The sequence below is a fragment of the Gadus macrocephalus genome, chromosome 9, assembly GCF_031168955.1.
Source record: "Gadus macrocephalus chromosome 9, ASM3116895v1".
Taxonomy (NCBI): domain Eukaryota; kingdom Metazoa; phylum Chordata; class Actinopteri; order Gadiformes; family Gadidae; genus Gadus; species Gadus macrocephalus.
Window position 1 is genome coordinate 22,537,230 of NC_082390.1, and position 23,092 is coordinate 22,560,321.

Consider the following 23,092-nt stretch of genomic DNA (forward strand, 5'->3'; position numbering starts at 1 on the left):
ACATCAAGCTTATTTTCAATAGGCTAGGACTATTTCAATTTAGTTTCATTCCATTTGCTTTTAGTTCTAAATTGGATATGACATCAATTTATCAGATCTGATACAATGTAATGAAATGGGATGCATGATCTATGATTAACAAGCCATGAACCATGTGTTGTGTCTATCTGAAGCACTCACAGCAGGAAGTTCTTTGTGTCCATCCAACCCCCGGTCGGAGAGCTGATGACCCCTTCTTTCATGACAGAGAATGAGTTCAAGAAAGAGCAAGGTAAATAACTAAACCAGCACACTAAAGATACCAGTATCGGGCTTTAATCAGCTGAAGGTCGGCTTGCCAACCCAGACCCTTTTTATAACTCTCCAGTTGAAATTGGTTGGTATCCTTACCCAGAAGGTTGAATTCATTATTTCAAGTTGTTTTTCTATTTGAGATTGTTTTGCGGAGATTCTTGGCTCGTTCCGAACTTTCGTCTTCAAATCGAAACCAAAAACATGTAATTTGCACATTTCTCTCCTGTGGTTCCCATGGTTTCCCGATAGAGATGCTCTTAAAGAATCTAGGTAAGTGGGCTTTGTTGTTGGCATCACTGTTCCAGCCGTCTGTTGCCACAACCTGCCTTTAAAGAGTAATCAAACACTAAAGCAGAGAATGAAGTAACAAGTTTGGTTATTGCATGTTTCCAAATTGGTGCCGTAAACTCGGGTTTCTGACCCTCCTCAAGTTATTTTAGTGTTTGTTTACACTTCAAACCAACCTTACATAAAGTAGTCCTCCTCCCTTTGAAGCTTTAAGCTGATACAGCCCTGCCTGCCCCCCCACCCCCACCTTGCTCACCACGTACCATTGTCAGCGCCACCCCCACCCCATACAGACTGGGGGCCCTATCTTGCATCCAGCGCAATTTACTTTCTACACTGACGCATGTGTCGTTGCTAGTTTGCAACTGGCGCAGAGCGTTCTTTTCCCTCCACCGCCACGCGTCGGTAAATTAGGGAATGATCTTGCGCCCCAAGGGGCGGTTCGGCGAAAGGATGAGGCGTGTTCTGGCGCAAACGTTTACTTATTTTGAAGTTTCCCGCCACAAACCAGGAAATACGTGGTTTAAAGTCCGTGGCTGTTGTTCAGATGCTATTTTAAGGGCGCAATGCATAATGTTGCTTGTGCACCTCGCGCATACACTTTGCTTCTCTCATCTACCTAGCCACACATTCTTGGTAAATTATTTAGGAAAGAACAGCTGATACAGTGGTAATAAGTTGTACTTTAAATCAATGCATCTGCAAACACCGTACAGCAAACACATATTTTCTTGCAACCCGGTATCACGCAATTTCGTGCTCATGCGCACGAACGTTAATCTATTGAATCGTGTCCCTGAGCTTGATTGTCCGACTTTTTTCGTGCTACACAGAACAAAATGTAAACCAATGCATTCTGAATGGGAGCGTATCTCTGATGTTTCCGTGCTACACGGAACGAAATGTAAACCAATGCATTTTTTATGGGAGCGTTTTTCAGACGAGAGAGAGAGAGTGTGTGCAGACAGTACAGTGCACCCTCTAGTTATATATATGTAATATTTCAGAATTTTTAAGCAGACCTCCTCAAAAACTGAAACGAACATGCTCCAAAGAACGACGTTTCTCAGACAATTAAAGTTTTCCACAAAACGAAACAAGAGAAAGAGAGACAGAGACAGAGACAGAGACAGAGACAGAGAGAGAGAGAGAGAGAGGGACAGAGAGAGAGGCTTCAGAAGGGATGTGCGCAGATAGGACAGTGCACCCTCTAGTTATATATGTGTCAATATTTCCATTTTTGCACTTTCGAATAAGACCTCCTCAAAAACTGAAAATAAATAAATAGATAAAAATAACCATTCTCCACAGAACGAAATGTAAACCAATGCATTCTGAATGTGAGCGTTTCTCCGATGGCAACCCTATATATATATATATATATATATATATTATATATATATATATTCATTATAAAGGGGAGGCCCTCTTAAGCCCATCAGTTACTTGGCTCCGCAGTGCATCAGTGTCCCTCTCTATGGCTCCCTCTCTCTCTTTTCCACTGTGTCACGAGAATTCATATCGATATAACGAGAAAGGATGTAATGATAACGGCAAGGAAATAAAGGCTCCATGGTCATGATAATTTAAACATAATTAAATGAAAGCGTGTAACAAGGAAATGAGACGATCTAGTTGTGGGCCAGCAGAGGCTGAATTTTAACCAAATTCGGGCCATAACCTTATTTGTTACATCGTTTTTATATTGTGAATATTTTAATATTGTCTGGTATACCTGAACCACACTTACACATTGGTGGAAGTGGATTTTCAACGGTCAGTTAGGCTACATATCTTGTTATAACGATAACTGAAAAAAAGCTACAGGGTCTAAATATTATAGGCTAACTAAATAATTGTATATTATATATATATATATATATATATATATATATATATATATTTTAATATTTAATTAATTCAATACTAAACCAATGCATTTCAATCGGGAGATTTTTTTCGACTTCAGAAGGGGGAGGGCTGCGCAGTGCATCATCTTGTTATTACGATAATTGAATAAAAGCTACATGTCTACTTATATTATTATAAATAAATTATTAATTAAAAAAATGATATATTATGTATCTAATATATGTTTAAATATTTTATTAATTCAATATTAAACCAATGCATTTCAATCGGGAATAATATTATAACTAAATAATTGTAATTGTATATTTCTATATGTATATAGAATATATTTTAATATTTAATTAATTTAAAAAAAAAAAAGCAAAACACCAAGCTCATTGATTTAACGAGGCAGGGTTATTTGAAACAATTAATTCAATATGTGTGAGAGGTCATTCCTCTTCCTGTGTGTACTTCCTATTTATGTCTAGTGTACACCCCTACTGTCCACAAGCACCCCCCCCTCCCCATATGGATTTGGAGAATTGTTGCCACGTCACAGTGGTGGGGGTATCATATACTGTATGTAACTAGAGGGTGCACTGTACTATCAGCGCACACCCCTTCTGAAGTCTCTCTCTCTCTCTCTCTCTGAAATGGCACTGTTAGACAGAGGACAGCTCAAATCCTTCTCCTTCGTTTAATACATGAACAACAAGCATTCCGTATTGCGATTCGGATTAGGTTGAAAACCTATTGATAAAGACAAATTAAATCAAGTTATTTCTCAAATAAATCAAAATGCCTAATCAAACATTTAAATCAAATACAAATATCTGTTAGATATCATAAACAAATCCAAGTAAATCGGTTAGATATCATAAACAAATTTTTCTAATAACAATACCACTATGATATCTAATATCACTGTGTTGTAAAATAATAATGGTCTTCTATGGCGACACATTAGTGCCATAATTCACTAATGTGATAAAAGATGCATTCGGGCGTATTATATTATTCCACACACGTAGATATTAACTGCGAGCGCGCAAATTACCTCTGTGCGTGCAAAACAGCCTCTCGCGCGCGCAAAACAGCCTCTGCGCGCGCAACAGCCTCTGCGCGCGTAACAGCCTCTCGCGCGTAACAGCCTCTCGCGCGTAACAGCCTCTCGCGCGTAACAGCCTCTCGCGCGTAACAGCCTCTCGCGCGTAACAGCCTCTCGCAAATGATGTTCTGCTCTCGCGCGCAAATTTAGTTTTGGCACTATGGGGGAGGGAACCAAGGCAGGGCGGGCTTTCCTATGATTGGCCGTTTCTGAAGCGCGATATTTGATTGACAGCCCTCCTCAGCCCTCCTCTCATTCCATTCTGAATTGTACAGTAAATGGCTGAAACGATAGTTACGTATTGTAACTCTAGATTCTATGAGTATAGGCGCAGGCTTTTAAGGCTATCGCTATTGGGTTATCCCTAGGCGTGAGCCGTAGCACTGAAAGATTTGTAATCCCCGACCACCAACAGCGTGGGCCTCAATTACGTCCGCGTGCGGCGTGCCTCAACGACGTCCGCATTTCGCAGATATAGTCGAGCACCGGCGGACGTTCTGCTCCCAATAAACAGCTTTTCTTCAGCTATTTAAAGGACAATGAGGCCGTCACTTAAAAGGCTGCGCCTATACTCATAGAATCTGGAGTAACAATACGTAACTATCGTTTCAGCCATTTACTGTACAATTCAGAATTGAATGAGAGGAGGGCTGAGGAGGGCTGTCAATCAAATATCACGCTTCAGAAACGGCCAATCATAGGAAAGCCCGCCCTGCCTTGGTTCCCTCCCCCATAGTGCCAAAACTAAATTTGCACGCGAGAGCAGAACATCATTCGCGAGAGGCTGTTAAGGTACGAACACACCAAACGCGTACCCGCGTATAGATTTACGCGCGTAACGCAGCTAAAATGTTGCTTGACCATTTTGTGTCAAAAATGGTCCTACGTACGCAGCTACGCGCCTGTGGCTGCGCTGGATTTAGGAAGGAAACCCAAACGCCGCCGTGTTTGAGTGCATGATAGATGTTGGATCGGGTTAGATTAAATAATCTCGGATATAAATAACAATAATCGGGTTAAATAACTTCACATGGTGTGTCTGGTGTGTTTCCAGCATTCGTAGTCTTGATCAGCAGAGAAATAGTCCGCCAAGACGTTGAGGTTGCTTAGCAACCAGAGACTCTGTCCATGCAAGTGAACGGAGCGTTCACTCTTCGTCATAACTATCAAACCAAACATCCTTCACATTCACCGAGCGAACATTATGAAAGTAAAATGCACATTTCTCTCTAAAAATGTTTCCATAAACGAATTTAATGGCGTAACTATGTTACTATTTCCACCCAGAATAAAGAAAGATGTCGGCCGTATGCTTAAATTTTTTGAACTCATATACATACATATACGCGCGTATATGTATGCGCGTATATGTACGCGCGTATATGTACGCGCGTATATGTACGCGCGTATATATATACGCAGCTCATACGCCGCTAACGCAATTTTTACGCGTGTGAGCCTGTTTTGCGCGCGCAGAGGTAATTTGCTCGCGCGCGAGAGGCTGTTTTGCGCGCAGAGGTAATTTGCGCGCGCGCAGAGGTAATTTGCGCGCACGCAGAGATCATTTGCGCGCTCGCAGTTAATATTTACACGTGTGGAATTATATAATACGCCCGAATGCATCTTTTATCACATTAGTGAATTATGGCACTAATGTGTCGCCATAGTCTTCCACACAAACATTTCCACGATGTGCGCCTCCACCAAACGTGCCCAAGACGTCACTAAGGTCGTCTGCGCCGTCCCATGCACTGTCACATGGAAGACATGACAAACGGCAAAAAGTGCCAGAAACATACACATTGTGCAAACTACACCTTAGTTCAAAAAATTAATTACATACCAATGCGTGCTCTCCTGTCCTCCAATGCACAAACCCTTCATAGCCCGGCCGGAAATCGCGGACCTTTACAGCCTCACCCGTGCTCACTCACCTCACGTGCCGTAATCAGGCAAGTGCCCCCGGTGTGTTTACAAATCGAACACGTGTGATTTGCGCATTTCCCCTCCACGCCACTAGAGGTCGTCCTCAACGATGCAATGCTATTTTTTAATCTAAATGCGATCTCTGTCTTTACACCTCCCACTTGACCTCCTGGTTGCTCAACCCAAGGAGGTCACACTATCTATTTCAGTCTTTCGTTGCTCTTCAACAGGAAGAAGGATGACCAGTCGTCTCACATCCCTGCAGAGAATGGACACGGGGATTAGGGATGGGCCGATAGTCGATTCTATCGACTATCGACGATAGATGGATTCCATCGTCGATCGTCTCAAGTAGCCGATAAAAAGGCGATAATTATATTTGAATAATTAATTTTTAATTATTTCTTTTTTATTATTATTTTTTTTAAAGCGCTGTGGTAGCCATTTTTTCTACTTAAAAAGCCCCGCAAATTGTAATTGAAATTAACTGGCACCGGTGGAAAACATACTATGTAGCGCTGCTCGCACGGCGAAATGACATCACACCCTGCTGCACCATATCCGGGTCACAGCTGTGGCACATGAGCTGTGTTCGAAATCGTTCCCTATTCACTCACTCACTATTCCCTATAGTGTTCATGATATAGTGCACTACATAGGGAACGAACAAACGAGAATTCGGACACTACGCTGAACATTTCTAAACGTCATTTGCGTCAGTAAATGCGCCGGGTATTTGTGTGACGCAGACAGATGCGCCCAGATTGTGTAAACAAACCGGGCACTCTAGAGGAAAGCTGGAGGTTGTATTGATGTTGAATGTTACATTTCCTTGAACAAGGTTTTTCTTATTGATTTTGAATGTTTCATTTTCTTGTTAAATCCCAAATAAATTGTTGATATTTCTAAACGAAAGCCGGAGACTCTTCTTCTCCTCCGGAAAAACACGACTGCATTGCATTGAGGTATATGGGAGTAACACGTAGGGAACATCATGTGTACACTCACATTTTGGGTATTTTAAGTGCACTATATCGGGCATGAAATTAACCAGTGAGAATTCGAACAACACTACAAAATAGCGAGCACCCTATATAGTGCACTATATCCGTGATAGGGAACGATTTCGAACACAGCTACGAGCTGTGTGTCATCAGCGTGTGTCATCATGGCAGCGCCGCCAGCGCCGACGCATCGAAACTTAAATCAGCGGAGGCTCACGGCTCACGCTGGTCCAAGGGGAAGAAGTAAATTATTATAAATAATTAATATTATAAAATTATTATAAAGATGCCCCCCCCGATAGTATCGACTATCGGCGATCGCTAGGGGGCGCTATCGGACGATAGCGCCGGACGATATGTAGACGATATGTAGACGATTGCCCAACCCTAACGGGGATCCTCTTCAAGAGTTTCCTGGCTCCATGTCTGCTTGTGTCCCCTGTGCTTGGCTTCACGACTGGAACAGGGTAGCTTGGAAAGGTCCTCACATTTACATCTCTGACGATTCCTCTTCGGTCAGCATTAACACTGACTACCCTGGCCAATTTGTATTGACTCCTCAAGGCATTTTGGTCAGCTAGCCAGACCACATCTCCCAGTGCAACGTTCCTCTCTCTTGTGTGCCACTTGCTCCTTCTGAACAGGTTAGGACCAGCCAGCTGGCACCACTTCTTCCAGAATTTGCTGACCTCTGCTTGTATGGTTTGGAGTCTCTTGTATGGGTAACCTTCAAACTTGAAATCTCCCGGGTCTCCTCTTGGGCTGGCTCGTCCCAGTATGAGGGAATTGGGACTGATGTATTCCACACAGTCCTCTCGGCTTCGAATCCTGGCATCTATCGGTCTTTCATTTGCCAGGTTGGCTGCCATGAAGAGGAATGTTTGGAATTCCCCCCATGTGAGAACTCCATCACCACCAAGGTTGTTCAGGGCCCGCTTCACTATCTTGACAGCTGCCTCTGCTGCTCCATTTCTGTGGGGAGTCTGCAGGGTGAATCCTCCATGACCACTCTGTTCCATGATTGACAGCTTCCTCTTCAATCTGAGACCTGTTCAGTCTGCTCAGAAATCTGTGAAGCTCCTCAAGAGCAGGTCTGGCCCCTATAAAGTTTGTGCCAGGATCTGTCCACAATTTCCTAGGGTGTCCCCTCAGTGCAGAGAATCTTTGGTAGGCCAGCAGAAATCCCTCAGAAGACTGGTCACACAACATCAGTGTGTATGGCTCTTGAAGCCATGCACCAGAATACAACCCCCCAGACTTTGAGTTTGACTCTTTTCCTCACTACATCTTTTACCTCATAAGGTCCGAACAGGTCCATGGTTGTAAACTCAAATGGCAATGCTGGGCCTGTTCGCTCTGGTGGCAAGTCACTCATGATCTGCTGGCACTGTTTTGCCCTGTTTTTCCTGCATACCACACAACTGTCTACTACTTGTTTTGCAATTATTCGACCTTTGATTACCCAGGCTTTTTTCCTCATCCTGAGCAAGGTTCCTGCTATTCCCTCATGGTTTGCCTTGTGGGCTTCCTGTGCCAGCAATGTAGACACCCATGCCTCGTATGGTAAGACGGGCACTGCAGTTTTGTCTTCATCAAACATCTGCATCCTGCCTCCACAAACCAAGAGCTCAGAGTCCACATCTCTGTATACTGCCAGTCTGCTTAGGGTAGTGTCAGGAAAAGCTACACCTTCCTGAGCTTCACCAAAGAGATCCCTGAGGGCATCTTCACGCTCTCTCACTGTAAGCACAGTTTGCTTGGCCTTTTCCTTTAGTGATGACACTTTATGCTTCTTGAGTTCTTGACTGGCTTTTCATCTCTATCCACTTCTTGGCAGCTCGCCATATCCAGGCGATGATCCTGACCAGCTTGGACAAGGAGCTGTAATTCCTCACTTCCAGTAGGTTCTTTATTTTCCATCTCCTGGGTGGCCTTCCTGCCAGAAGAGCTGGATCAGCGGCCATACTTTTCTCTTCACTTTCATCCTTCAGGTCTTTTTGTGGGGCACTTGCTTGGCTTATTTTTGCTTGAGCCCTTGTCATTCCTGCTGAGAATGCCTTTCTCTGGAGTCTGTTGACACTCACCTTAGCGTGCGCTGCAACCTCTCCTGCTGACTTTTTAGGCCACTCCTCCACTGGCCACTTTAGGAACTCTGGTCCATCCTGCCATGTGGAATCCTCCTTTAGATCTTCATGAGTGCCTCCTCTTGTAATGATGTCAGCAATGTTATGCTCTCCAGGGATCCACCACCAGTCTTCAACTGGGCCAGCCTTCTGGATTTCACCCACTCTGTTCGCAAAGAAAGTTTGGTACCCATAACTCTCTCTTTGAATGGCTCCTAGGACTGTCCACCAGATGGAGCCATCGCTCTATCTCCAGGCCTCCATGCTTTTCAACATACTTCCTGAGCCTGGCTGCAAACACTGCGCCGCAGATTTCAGCCTTCACGGCCTCCCCTTTCTGATCCAGTGGAGTCAGCTTAGCTTTCGACTCTACAAACCGGATATCGACTCCTTCACTAGTGTTGCACCTCAGGTACATCTCAGCTCCATATGATTAGTCACTCCCGTCTGAGAATGTGATTCCCCATGGTTTCCCTTTCCAGTGAGCTGGTGTCAGGCTTCTTTTAAACTGAACTTGTCCAAGCTGCGTATACTCCTCAAACAGCTGAATGGCTTCTTCTCTGAGGCTCTCTGACAGTGGTTTATCCCAGGTCTCACGGGTCAACTTCCCTCCTCCTGCCTCCTGGAATGCTCTCCTACAAGGATAGCGCCCTTCTGTTTCAGAGGTGATACCAAACCGATGGGGTCGTAGAATCCAGCTACTTGGCTTAACAGGTCCCTTCTTGTCAGCGGGTTAGGCGTTCCAGGTTTCACCTCCATTCTGAGAAGATCCTTGCCTACTCCCATCTTCTTTTTCCTTTTGGAAAAGTTGATCGAGGTCATCATGTAGAGCTGGTCATCCTCCACCTTGTACCCAATGCCCAGGGCTTTGTTATCTTCATCCCTCATTTGGTTTGGGAGGATGAAGGTTTTCTTCTTCTCCATCCCTTCCACTCTTGATGTCAGGACCTTTGCTGCAGCCTCTGGCCTCCCACTTTGGCCTGACCGGACCCACGGTTTCAGAAAGAAGCCTCCGGCTCTCAGAATTTTTTCAACCCCTTCAGTGATCTTGTCTAGTTCCTCCAGGCTGTTATGGGAAGTTAGAATGTCATCCACATAACTGTCCTTTTCCAGGACTCTGCGCTCCTCTTCCATGTGAGCAAAGATGGCCAATCTTGCTGTCTCCCGCATAGCTACCTGTGCAATGCAACCGGCTGGTCTGTCTCCAATGTTCACCCTTGTGATGGCATATTGACCCATCTCCTCATCTGGATTGTCCCTCCAAAGGAATCGGTGGAGATGCATCTCTCGCTCTTCTAGCCACACTGAATTATACATCTTCCTGATGTCTCCAAGTGCAGCATACACACCTCTTCTGTTCTCAAGAATGTAGCCTCAACTGCACCGTTGTTGTTGGGGAGCGAGGCAGGATCTTCTGTCCATGGATACTTTGCATCCCAATGCGGAGATGTTGTGTGGGAGTCTCCTTGGACATAGGTGAGTGCTTCTTTTATTATTTCAAGCTCCCTTTCTTCAGCCAGTGTAATTTCCTTTCCTCCTGGTTGGCAGTTTCCACAGCGACATCCTCCACACTTTGGCTCACAGGCTGCTCCGATGCTGTCCCATCTCCACCACTCCAGGAACTCACGGTTTGCAGCAGCTGTAACCGTTCCCTTGGCACTGTCCTTGCGCTGCATACGGGCTGCTTCAGTACTTGGGCTCTCAACTATCTCCTCATACTTGACTGCAGCAGTTCTCATGGAGCGAGCGAAGTGTGTTCTGGACTCATGCGCTGCCACCTCTATCTCCTCGAACAGGTCAGGGTGTGCTCCGCCCACTGTCATTCCGAATGGACTCTCCCACAAGACGAGGTCCCCAACAACTTTAACCCTTTGTGGAGCAAGTCTTCCCTCGCGATGGCTGATGAGCAGATCAATCTTTTCCGGCCTCCTTAAATCCTCCAGCTTTACTCCTGGGAAGAACTTCTGCAACTTTTCCGGCTTGACAACTTTGTGCACCTTGGCAATCTCATCCAGGCCGTAACATATCAGTTCATGAGCCTTCTCCGCTCCTTTGGGGGTTTTTACTCTGACTCGAAGAAGATATCTTTCCGTATTCACCTTGATGGTCATTCCGCCTACACCATGCACAACCAGGGTTACTTCTTCACTCCGCAGCCTAAGCCTGTGTGCAGCCTTATGGGTGATATAGTTTGTGTCTGAGGCAAGATCAACAAGAGCTCTAATCTTCTGCCCAGCATTAGCAGTTGCCTCCATCAGCATCATAATGACAGGAAGCTCGCACAGGCCACTTTTCTTCAATAGCTGGGACTGGTGGTTCTTCATTCCACCCTCTGTAGCTTTGTTTGTGAATGCCATTCTGCACCTTTCTGCTTGCACTGAGGACAGCTCAGCCAAGAATCCTTCCTGTTCGGCTGTTAGTTTGCCCTTTCCCCTGCCATCTTTCCCACTTCTCTCCTCGTTTCCACTCTTGTATTCTCCTTTGGGGCAAATAAAGTAATGGTGATCTGAGGAGTCTCCCTTCTTACAGTCTTTGTTCCTGCATAGGAAAGTGTCTCTGCAGTATCCATCATCTTCATGACATCCAAGACATTTTCTGCATGCTCCCAGCCTCTTTACAACAGCATTCTTCTCTTGTAGCTTCAGCCCTTTGAACTTTCTACGGAAGAAAATCTTGTCACTGTGCCTTCCATCACCGCAGACAACACACACATCTTCCAGCCCTCCTTTCTTTGTGGTTCTTGTAGAAGCATTCTTTCTTTCATATTTCTTCTCACGTTCTGGTTTCTCCATCTTCTCCACAAACCTTAGCTGGTCAAGTCTCTCTAGGATCTCTTCTTGATTCTTCAGGAACTTCAGGAGCATGTCAAAGTGGTTGTCTGTGGTGACATTATTGCTAGAATTCACCATAAAGGCTAGCCAGTCTCTCTTTACAAAGTCGGGTAACTTGCTCTCAATGGATTTAATGAGTTTCCCAGCTCTGTGAGGTCTGCTAGGGATTTTTCCACTGCTTGGATCAGGTCGATGACTCTCCTTGGCTGGCTTCCCCTTGCAGGGGGTATTCGCTCCAACTCCTCCAGGATTTCTATGGCAATGGTTGATTTATTTCCATACCGGTTGTCCATGACTCTGAACATATCCTCTGCAGTGTTGTAGGTTGACAGCCGGATATCCTTCCCAATCTTGTCATCCACGCTGTCCAGGAGTTGAATTTTCTTGACTTTGGCTGAGCCAGACGGCTCTCCCTGTCTTTGAAGGCTCTCCCAGTCTTTCTTCCATCTGTGGTATTCTCTCTTGCAGCCTGAAAAGATGGGCAGTGTGGTTGGTTTTATTCTGACAATTGGTTTTGCTGGCGGGGGATGTGCTCTCACTGCTTCAGGTCCTGAGGCTCCTGCAGCCAGCACATCCTTCGACATCCTCCGTGCAGTGACAAACTCAGCCTTCCTCAGTTCAAGGTTGTCGTTCAAAGCTTTCAGGTCCTTGACCCTGCCATCTAGCTCCTCTCTTTCAGCCTTGGGGATCCACCGCTCCCAGGTTGACATAACTCTGGCAGCCTCATTGATCCTTTTCTCCAGTAGAGTCAGGTGCATCTCATATGCATCCAGGTGAGTACTCTCCACAGGTAACTTCTCCGCCCAACCGCAGGCCTTCTCACCTTCAATGATTGCAGTTGTTATAGCGTATTGGCCATATCTGGACCGAAGGTTTTTTTGGACAATTCTTCTCACCTCTCCAAACCTTGCTTCTGCTTCGTTAGCAGTTCTCTCAACGTCTAGCTCCTCCTTCTCTTCGAGAACCGCGTCTTCCTCTTCTGACTCTTGAGACTCAGCCAAAAGCCCTGTCTTGTAATCATCATTCGCTTCAAGAACGATGTTCTGGCAGTATGAGAGCTCGGCGAACTCCTCCCTCAGCTCTGCTTCCTCCATGCTGTCGCCCCTTTGCTGAGGAAGTTGGCCTGTCTGGTGAAGGTGCTTTTCGCAGCGGTTCTCTCCTTCTTGAGCTGCTTCACCGTCTTTCCCACGACGTCTTCCGCCATCTTGACCTCACGGACCAGCACAGCTCTCTTCTCCTGCGTCAACAGCTTTTCCTGGACTTCCAAGGCCTTTTATCCTCTTCTCCAAGCTGCTCCGCTGGTTTTCAACTGTCAAGTTATCTGGGTTATGTTCTCATTTGTGCTTGCCCAACTTGAAATGGCACTGGACGCAGGGCAGCTCAAATCCTTCTCCTTCCTTTTATTGAACATGAATTGTTTAATACATGAACAACAAGTATTCCGTATTGCGATTCGGATTCGGATTAGGTTGAAAACCTATTGATAAAGACAAATTAAATCAAGTTAGTTCTCAAATAAATCAAAATGCCTAATCAAACATTTAAATCAAATCCAACGTCACTAAGGACGGCTGCGCCGTCCCATGCGCTGTCACATGGAAGACATGACAAACGGGAAAAATTGGCAGAAACATACGCATTGTGCAAACTACACATTAGTTAAAAAAATTAATTACAGACCAATGCGTGCTCTCGTGTCCTCCAATGCACAAACCCTTCATAGCCCGGCCGGAAATCGCGGACCTTTATAGCCTCACCCGTGCTCACTCACCTCACGTGCCTTAATCAGGCAAGTGCCGCCCGGTGTGTTTACAAATCGAACACGTGTGATTTGCGCATTTCCCCTCCACGCCACTAGAGGTCGTCCTCAACGATGCAATGCTATTTTTTAATCTAAATGCGATCTCTGTCTTTACACTCCCTCTCTCTCTCTTACTCTTGTTTCGTTTTGTGGAGCACTTTAATTGTCTGAGAAACGCACGTTCTGTGGAGCACGTTCATTTCAGTTTTTGAGGAGGTCTGCTTAAAAAATTGGAAATATCAACGTGTATATATAACTAGAGGGTGCACTGTAGGCTACTATCTGCACACACCCCTTCTGAAGCCTCTCTCTCTCTCTCTCTCTCTCTCTCTCTCTCTCTCTCTCTCTCTCTCTCTCTCTCTCTCTCTCTCTCTCTCTCTCTCTCTCTCTCTCTCTCACTCTTTCTCTCTCTCGTTTCGTTTTGTGGAGCACATTAATTGTCTGAGAAACGCCCGTTCTGTGGAGCTCGTTCGTTTTTGTTTTTGAGGAGGTCTGCTGAAAAATCGGCAATATTGGCATATATAATTAGAGGGTGCACTGTTCTATCTGCGAACACCCCTTCTGAAGCCTCTCTCTCTCCCTCCCTCTCTCTCTTTCTTTCTCTCTCTTGTTTCGGCCTGTGGAGCACGATAATTGTCTGAGAAACGCACAGTGGAGCACGTTCGTTTCAGTTTTTGAGGAGGTCTGCTTAAAATATCTGAAATATTGACATATATATGACTAGAGGGTGCACTGTACTGTCTGCGCACAGTCTCCCTCTCTCTCGTCTGAAAAACACTCCCATTCAAAATGCATTGGTTTACATTTCGTTCTGTGTAGCACTTAAACATAGGAGAAACGCTCCCATTCAGAATGCATTGGTTTACATTTCATTCTGTGTAGCACGAAAAAAATCGTTCTCTGGGACACGATTCAATAGATTAACGTTTGTGCGCATGAGCACTAAATCACGTGATACCGGGTTGTTTCTTGACACAGACATCTAAGCCCATAACTTTAAGGATTGATGAGTATTCGATCCTGAGAAAACAAGTGAGTGAGTGCTAAAAAGAATCAATGAATGTGGGCGTGCGTAAAATAATTAATGAATGCGGGCGCGCGTGTGTGCGTCTGTTTAAACACACCCAAACTAAACACGGAACGCATAATACAGTCCATGCCAATGTATATTAACGGGGGGACATATGCATATTAGGAACACAAGTCGATAACGATATTGCATACAATACAATACTATCGTGTATGCACGATAATGCATACAAAACATAAGAAACTATGTTTGTTAATGAATTGCGTGTATCATTAAATAGAACCACAGTTACCGCATATCATATCTGTGTTAAGTTTTCTTTGCCGACATTTATTTGAGGACTAAATTAATTCATTTCTGAAGTTGTGGAAGAGAATGCTATTCCACGTGTGAATTAGGCCATATTATTTGGCCATAAACTGAGGCATTTGAAGTTTGAAATTCATGTGGTCATGCATCTGTTTCATCGGAGACTGCAAACGTCCTTTCAAAATATCAACTCGTCAGATTAAAATGCGCTCATGGAGAGTGCCATCTGGAGATGGCACTCTCATTGGTTTATTGCACTTTACGCCCAAACCACACATACAGGTAATTGGGCTACTTCAGACCAACCCTTTTTAGATTTGCGCCGGGCGCAAGAGTCATTTATCCGCCGGTAAAATAGCAACATCGCCATAGAACCGCCCACAAAGCTACTTGCGTTTGGCGCTTCTCACTTGTGTTTCAGACCATTAAAATAGGGCCCTGGGTCTGAAAGAGACAAACTAGCAGGATGATACAGAATGATGGATCTGCAGTCGTTCATGGTTATTCACCACCATCTACTGACCATGTTTGCATTTCAGATTGGAGTTTAAAGCGATAATATGGAACATTCCTCATTAGAAAATCTAAAAACAACTAAGGCCCCCGTCCACAGTACACTAACCCGGGTAAATGTAAAAACGCACATCCGCAATGAAAACGATCTCCGTCCACACTATCGTTTTCATATTGTTTTCAGCATGTATTGCATCCACGTTCCACACTGAAATTATTTTGATAAATAGTTGTTGTCATGGTTATGCAACCAGCCACGCCTCTCTAGATTACAGGCGTGTGATCAGCTGATATTTACAGTTGATCAGCTGGTTAATCTTTTTCGACCCGGTCTTGTCCAGAAACGCCTCTCGAAGTACGGTTTGAACCGCCGTCTTTCGTTTTTTTTACCATCACTTAAGAACATCAAGTACAGCGCTCGCCTCCGGCGTTGGAGCAAAGACTATGTTTGAGCCTATATGTCGAGTTGTATCTGGAGATAAATTAGTACATTGTACAGAGAGATCATCATTTGCATTTCACCTGCCATTTTTTAATGAGCGTCTCGGTCTCGAGCGCAAGCTTGTGGCAGCGTCATGGCAGTGTCATGGCAACCGAACGTCATTGTTTCTGAAAGCCTCCGACTACCCTGTCCACACTACAACGCAAACCCACACAAAAAAGCATCGTTTTCAGTGTTGGAATTCTCAGTTTTAGTGTGGACGGAAGTGCTGAACGGATAAATATTTATGTGTTTGTGGTTGAATTGTTTACTGACATCATCCGAAAGGGGAAACATTAATCAAGCAGAGAACTATTTTATTTACATGCTATTTTCATAATGATCTAGCTTACTACAATCTGCTACAATGACCCATCCCGTACGGTAACTTTATAACACGCTCATAAAGTTATTTTGAGAATGTGGTAGGAGACTCATCTGATGGCACGTTAGAACTGCCAAAGCAAGGCACCTGAAACCCCAACTGCTCCCCGGGCGCTGCAGTGTGGCTGCCCACTGCTCCTCGTGTGCCGGTGTGCCCCCATGTGTGTGGACCTATGACAAGGTCGCCCCTCTGTGTAAGGTGACCCCTCTGTGTAAAGTCACTCCTCTGTGTGTGTATGTGCAAGTGTGTATGTGTTCAACGGCTCTCGGATGGGTCAAAAGCAGAGAAAGAATTTCCCCCAAAAAGGGACAATAAAGGATAACTTAACTTAACTTAATGGTAACGCTCTACAGCAGAATCGAAACAATGACGTTTTATTGAAGTTTTATTATGAAGTATTTTGGTAACGGACATTTTAGTGAAGCCAGGGGACGGTTACAGTGATCACCCAGACTGGTGTTGTCCTTTAAGGTTCATATGTTGGTTGTAAGATAGAAGCGCTGTCTAGAACTAATGAGGGCCCATGTGTGTTAGAACTGACTGAACCTACCTGATGAGGGTCCCTGTGCGTTAGAACTGACTGAACCTAACTGATGAGGGCCCCTGTGCGTTAGAACTGACTGAACCTAACTGATGAGGGCCCCTGAGCCTTAGAACTGACTGAACCTAACTGATGAGGGCCCCTGAGCCTTAGAACTGACTGAACCTAACTGGACTGCATTTATATAGCGCTTTGTTATAAGAAGTTGCCACTCAAAGCGCTTTACAATATTGCCTTATATTCATACACACATTCACACCGAAGGCGGAGTCAGCCATGCAAGACGAAAGCCAGCATTTGGGAGCAGTTAGGGTTAGGTGTCTTGCTCGACATTCAGCCAACCCGCTCTACCTATCAGCCAACCCGCTCTACCCTCTGAGCTATTTCTGCTCATAGCTATGAGATGTAATTGGGAGGAAGACTCATACCCCTGACCAAACTAACATACACACACACACACACACACACACACATACACAAACACACACACACACACACACACACACACACACACATATATACTCACTATTTCAAGCGCTTTGAGTACCTTGAAAAGTGCTATGTAAATGCAAACAATGATGAATTGCAGTGAGTGATGCAAGCAGATGCAAGCACTATCGTTATTCTTAGGCTTTATTCTTTATTTCTTTCTTTTCTTCCTAACACTAAAATGTTGCGACCTAACTACTTCAAAAAATGTTCAACTAGGGACTCCATTCCATTTTTAAAATGGTCACATCAGCTTGGAATTGTGTGTTACTATTACATTTATTTAATACTTTAAACTTTATTAAATATTCTACTTTTAAAATATAATTTTTATAATGGAAGTGGTGTAAATGGTGTCCGCCCATTCTCTGACACTAGAACTACTTTAGGCTTCACAACCTGCTTATTTTTAGCCGTTAAACTTTTTTTCAAACATCTAACAAATCAACGCACTTTGAACTTCAAATACATCTAAAATATATCAAATATACACAGATTTATATTAGAATAAATATAAATCAATATCAATTTTCAGAATCAATAGTTTAATTTCACGCCTGCATCGTATATTTTCAGTTGGTCTCATTGACTGACGTTGAGGGTGAGAATTCCACCCGCTCAAGACAGAGGTGCCATCTGAAAAGCGAACCATATTGGGCGTCGCGGAGCATAACAATGTCAATATTTAACATAGAAAAACAATGTTAAGTTAAACGGTTTGGGTATTTCTTGTTTCACTGGCGCTTAAATTATTAATCTATTGTAAATATGATTGATAGATATCAGGTGTTTGTCTGTGTGGACCCCCGTTTATATGGCTAGAGGCTGGGTGCTACATATCCGGTGTACTTCCGGGAGATGCTAAATGCTGACGTAGTTAAAACGATATTATTTTTCACATGATGCTTTCTATGCTTCATCTCTTATCTCAATTAACTAGATGGGAAAGAATATTGTCATTAACAAACTTGTCCAGAGATGACACACAGACACACACACACACACACACGCACACGCACACGCACACACACACACACACACACACACACACACACACACACACACACACACACACACACACACACACACATCCAACCATTTCAACTTTATTAGCTCAGTTCAGCTATTTATTTTTTTTATCTCAATTGTATACAAACTTAAACTTTAGCTATTTGTTTTACTCTTCACTTATATTTGTTTCCACCCACTTTACCTTTATTAAATGATGTGCATGTTTACATTTTTTACGCCATTTAGACTTTTGAACTCTGTTCAAATCTTTTCACGTGATTTAAGCCATTCCACATTTCTTTACGTCTTGAACTATGTGGCTTTATTAAAAATATATTTTCAACCTCAATTTGCACTAAAGCACTCACCGCTTTTTCTGTAGGAAATACATTTTCTAGTTTTTTTTTTATTATCACATTTGCACAATATCGATACCTCTTCATGTATTATGTTGTTGATGTATGAATCCACTTACTGTCAGGTCAGATGGGAAACACCTGTACATCCATGGCCAACGTTACATCCAGCTTCAGTATAAAATATCTTAGATGTATATTATAAATACATATATGTAAGAACACAAAGCTGTAAGGTATTCTATGTTTTTGTTATATAAAATTCAGGATAGTTCCTAATTTTTCAGTTCGCTGTTTTTTAATTAAGGGGGAAAATTGCATTCCTCAATAACCAGATCAGGTCATGCACTCAGTTTCTGCCGACAAGCTAGACCATGCACGTCCTCAGGAGAATGTCATTACCAGAATTATATCTTAAATGAATATCTTAATTTCTCTCTTGATGTAGCAGGCCGAGATTTTTTCACAACATGTGTATGAAGCAGAACTCTCTTAAAGCCGATTAAAAATAGCCAAAGCTGACGGTCTCCCTTTAAGTAGATAAGGGCCGTGTGATTCTCGGGAAACCGTCCAGGCTCAACACATGGCCGATAAGAGCAACCTCTTCAGGAGAATCCACTGCTGGGGTTTTGTTTCCTGTGGACAGGACGGCGACCAGAGCTCTTTGTTCTGTCCTCCTAATGCGTCCCCTCTTGTAGGTCAGCTGATGGGCATGAACGAGATAACGGAGAAGATGCAGCTGCCCGAGAGGTGTCAGAATGAGCACGCCATTGTCCAGAGGGTGACAGCCGCGGCTAACCTCAGCAGGGTGCCTTGTGGCTCGGATAAGGAGTGCAGGTGAGGGGGCTTCACACTGTCTGTCAGATTAGGAACGTCCAGTATCAGCCCGCGGGTTGACACTGGAAAGTAAGTCAGGCCGTCTTGCTTATAGGATGCCGACAGGTAAACAGGGCAGACATTGGGGATCAAGCCAGGAAATTTGGTCTGGGAGTTGTGTATTGTAAGGGCTCCCTAGCCATTACAATATCCTACTCTGTTGTGATGTTAAAAATACCCTACATTGGGGCACTAATAGCCACCGGGAGAATCCTCCCCGGTCCGGCCCTCCCCCCCCCCCCCCCCCCCCCCCCGCAACACCGTTTTTTTTTTGTTTTTTTTTCAGTAATAAAAAAAAAAATCTGTAAAAATTAATGATATAATTATAATTAAGAAAATAAAAATGTGTAAAATAGGCCACAGTTCTGCTCTGTGCGGAAGAGAATTGGCGCTCCGAGAATTGGCGCACTTCCTTACAAGACCGGTAACCATAGCAACGCCGGTAAACAAAAGCACTTCGATTCTGGTCGTAGTGCTCCCCGCACTACAGCCATCCGGAGGCGCACAGAGCTTTTGGCCGTGATATTATCTATACAATTATATTATACTATTATATATAGAACGTTATAAGACGCTGTCACCGAGTGTGAGAGGAGAGTTGACGGAGAAGATGGTGGTTGACCTAGTTTCAAAGTTTATACAGTTTATGCTCGGTAATACCGGTGTAACGTTTTGACACGACTACTACTACATGTTCCAAATCTGTTAACATATTCTCCATCCATTAAAAGAGAAAGATCAGTTAAGTCATTAATTCGTCTGAAATATACCAGCCAGCACATACACATTTGACTAGCAGCTTGTGCTAGCTCCCGCCTAGCAATAACGTCAATGGTGGAGCTCTGGCTAACTGTTTTTCTGTCAATTCACCTGCACAACTCATTAATGCCTGACTTCGGAATAAATCTGTTATTTTTGAGCACTTAGATGCATCCCCCTCCAGCATCCGCCTCTTCTTTATTCTGGCCTTTTCAGCGCCTCCTTTCACTTTTCTCTTCTTGCCTTCCATGAGTGCCACAACAAACAAAAGCAAGCAACCATGAACTTGCTTGCTCGCCTTCTCTGTCTGACGCGTATTTAGGTTCATGCCATTAGACGTGGGGCCGCTCATATATTCCCCTACATTTCCGAAAATGGACTTGACCTGCAAGCTGTTTATTGGATAAACGCATTTCCCAATCCCAGGAGTCTTTGCTCCATTCTACGTCAATTGAAGAACAAACAAATTAAAGTAAACTGTAGTTCGTATTATTTATTTATGGCCATGAAAGTTCTGTAACGCCTGAATAATGAAGAATTAAATGAAGTAAAAAGAAATTATGTAAAAAAACAAAACATGAATGAGACATAGAGAGTAAGCAAGTGGTATAAATATTGGTTGGATGTTATCGAGATATATATTGTTTATTTCATGGGAATTTCATGGCGTCTTGACGGGACAAAATTATGCTCAGGGCCGGCTTGCAGACGCCTCGCGGCCGCTCACAACTGTGGGCCGGTTCAACTGACTTCGCAGGCCGCTACACAATTGTGGGCTGGTCCACCTGACCTCGCTGGCCGGCCGGCCGACCGGGAAATCTCCCGATCGTCCCGACGGCCACTCCGCCTCTGTTACACTATTATTTGAGTAACGATGACAGTGGCCTAAACAATGTTATGTTCATTCTGTGTGATTGCCTTGTTTATTTTATTTATAGTGTTTTGTGGGTAAATTACACACATTTTTTCATGTTTATTAAGTATTCAGTCAGCTTTCCTTACATCGAAAATAACAATTGTAAGGACAATGCAGCTGTATCATGTATGCACATTGAGGAAATGTTGTCGTGCTGATTTGATGGGAGCAGTTAAGTCATGTGTTTTCAGGAGTTTCTTGATGTAAGGGACCCCCAGTGTTTCCCATTTATTATAATTTGTTAATAAGTTTAAATTGCTTTTGTCCAACAAGACCCTATCACCCTGCAGTACAGACCCTAATACCCTGAAGTATAGACCCTGACACCCTGAAGTACAGACCCCTAACACCCTGATCTGGTCTCCTCTGCCTTTCTGACTTTCCATTCTGACCTTGGCCTTAACTTAACCTCTGACCTCTTGGCTACTTTGACCTCTGCACTCTGACCTTCAGTTCTCCTGCTCCTCCTCCTCCTGGTCCTCCTGTCCACAGGTTTGCTGGGCGCACCGTGACCAGCGGCAGCCTGGTGCTAGTCACCGTGGCGACCAAAGAGAGCGGGCCGTCCCAGTTGACCATCAACTGCGAGAAGATGGTGATCGGCACCATGCTGGTGAAGGACATCCTGCTGGCACTGACCCAGTGACCCCGTGGCCACCCCTCCTCTCACCCCCACCCTACGTACCGTAACACCACCCGCTGACCCAGTGACCCCACAGTCACATGACCCCTCTTCTCACCCTACGTACCGTAACACCCCCTACGCGGTGGTTCTCCCGCTGGAAGTTGTGTCAGTGTGAATAAACCCAAGTTATTTATTGTTTGACTTGTTTTCCCTCTAAAGATGTCCCCTTTACCTCGGCTTTGTGAAACAACTCTAGTAGATAGAAATTGAAATAAAGCGTGACTGAAGGCAAGAGTGTAATGTAAGTGGTTTGTTAGACAATCGGACATGACTTACAATGACATCGTAGTAGTTAAGCAAAGCCCCTTAAACTGTATAAACAGCACCACCTGGGGGTACATGAACAACGGCTGTTTTCGTATTGGATCAAAATGGTTTCAGATGATATACATTTACTCCATCACTGTTGTGGTTTGAGTTTACTCCTTAAACGGTTTGGCCGGTTTCTTAAAAGACCCCAGGTTAGATTGTGACATTGTCTTAATCCAGACATAAATCAGGCATCATCTGTTCAAGTCGCCCCGTCTCGCGGTGTCAGTACGTTCTGACATTTGGCAGTTGATCCATTGACCTCCATTATATTCCAAACGGGTGTTCAGCAGCTTCCACAGCTGTATCTTTGTTCTGTCCAACACGCTTACACTCCGGCACATACAAACTGCCGTGTCTCTGTAGTTTTCTCCCATATTGCCAACAAACAAATGAAACATCTCAGAGTCGGTTAGTAGGCGCAGTAGTGTGTAGACCCAGGCTGCTCAGCTGTGTTCAAACAGTTAAAAAGAGAAACCTCCTACCAACGACGGATTACCGCTTGGGCAAAGTGGGCACATGTCCAGGGCCCTGGCCAATGAGGGGGGCCTTGATATATCTATAAACTCAGCACAAAAAGTAAGGAAATTTGTGTTTGGTTGATTATTTCTCTGTGGTAACAATGCTTTTAGGCAGTAAATCGTATACCGTTGGAAAGCATGTATAGTTCCCTTTCAAATGGTGCTCCATTTGTAAGGAACTTGCACTTGTGGGATGAGTTGCAGAGCTGAGTATGTGGGTTGCGGCCATGAAAAATTTGCCAAATCGATAGGGCAACTACAAGCTGGTGTTCTGCAAAACCCAAGTTGCGGCATTATTTGGAGTGAGCCCTAGTACCCTCTCCAAACTGAAGGCCAAGTTCCATATAATAGGGCATGACAAAGACAGGCCGCGAAGTGGGTGTCCCAAGAAGACGACACCCCGAGAAGACAGCACTGTAGGCTGTCTTCTACAGATTTGCAGTCAAGGTTTGCAGGACGATATGGCCGACGGCTCTCTGGCCAGACAATCTGGAACAGACTACACGCAGCCAACCTCCGGTCTCATAACCCCAACGATTTTTCTTGAAAATTGATTTGAGAGTTTGCTTTACCAATGATGTGAATAATATTAAGAATCGAATGTATTCATATATAAAAAAAGTAATGTAGTCAAACTTTTCCATGTAAAACCCCAGGGGAATACATGAATGCCTCGACATGTTAG

General features: G+C 44.2%; 1 protein-coding gene and 1 long non-coding RNA gene across 13 annotated transcripts in view; both read left to right on the forward strand.

Annotated features, from left to right (window-relative positions):
• Positions 1 to 21,809, forward strand: part of LOC132464872 (AP-3 complex subunit beta-2) — a 61,451-nt gene extending 39,642 nt beyond the window's left edge. For 5 of the 12 annotated variants that reach the window (XM_060061507.1, XM_060061512.1, XM_060061506.1 and 2 more), the window contains 4 exons: positions 174 to 271; positions 544 to 564; positions 19,043 to 19,181; positions 21,349 to 21,809. In XM_060061507.1, coding sequence (XP_059917490.1) covers positions 174 to 271; positions 544 to 564; positions 19,043 to 19,181; positions 21,349 to 21,538 — 448 coding nt within the window. In that variant the 3' untranslated portion in view covers positions 21,539 to 21,809. The remainder of the gene's footprint in view (positions 1 to 173; positions 272 to 543; positions 565 to 19,042; positions 19,182 to 21,348) is intronic. The other 7 variants (XM_060061510.1, XM_060061516.1, XM_060061508.1 and 4 more) reach the window with 3 other exon arrangements.
• The window catches only part of LOC132464889 (uncharacterized), a 147,943-nt gene that overhangs the window by 42,476 nt on the left and 82,375 nt on the right, over positions 1 to 23,092 (forward strand). The window lies entirely within an intron of this gene.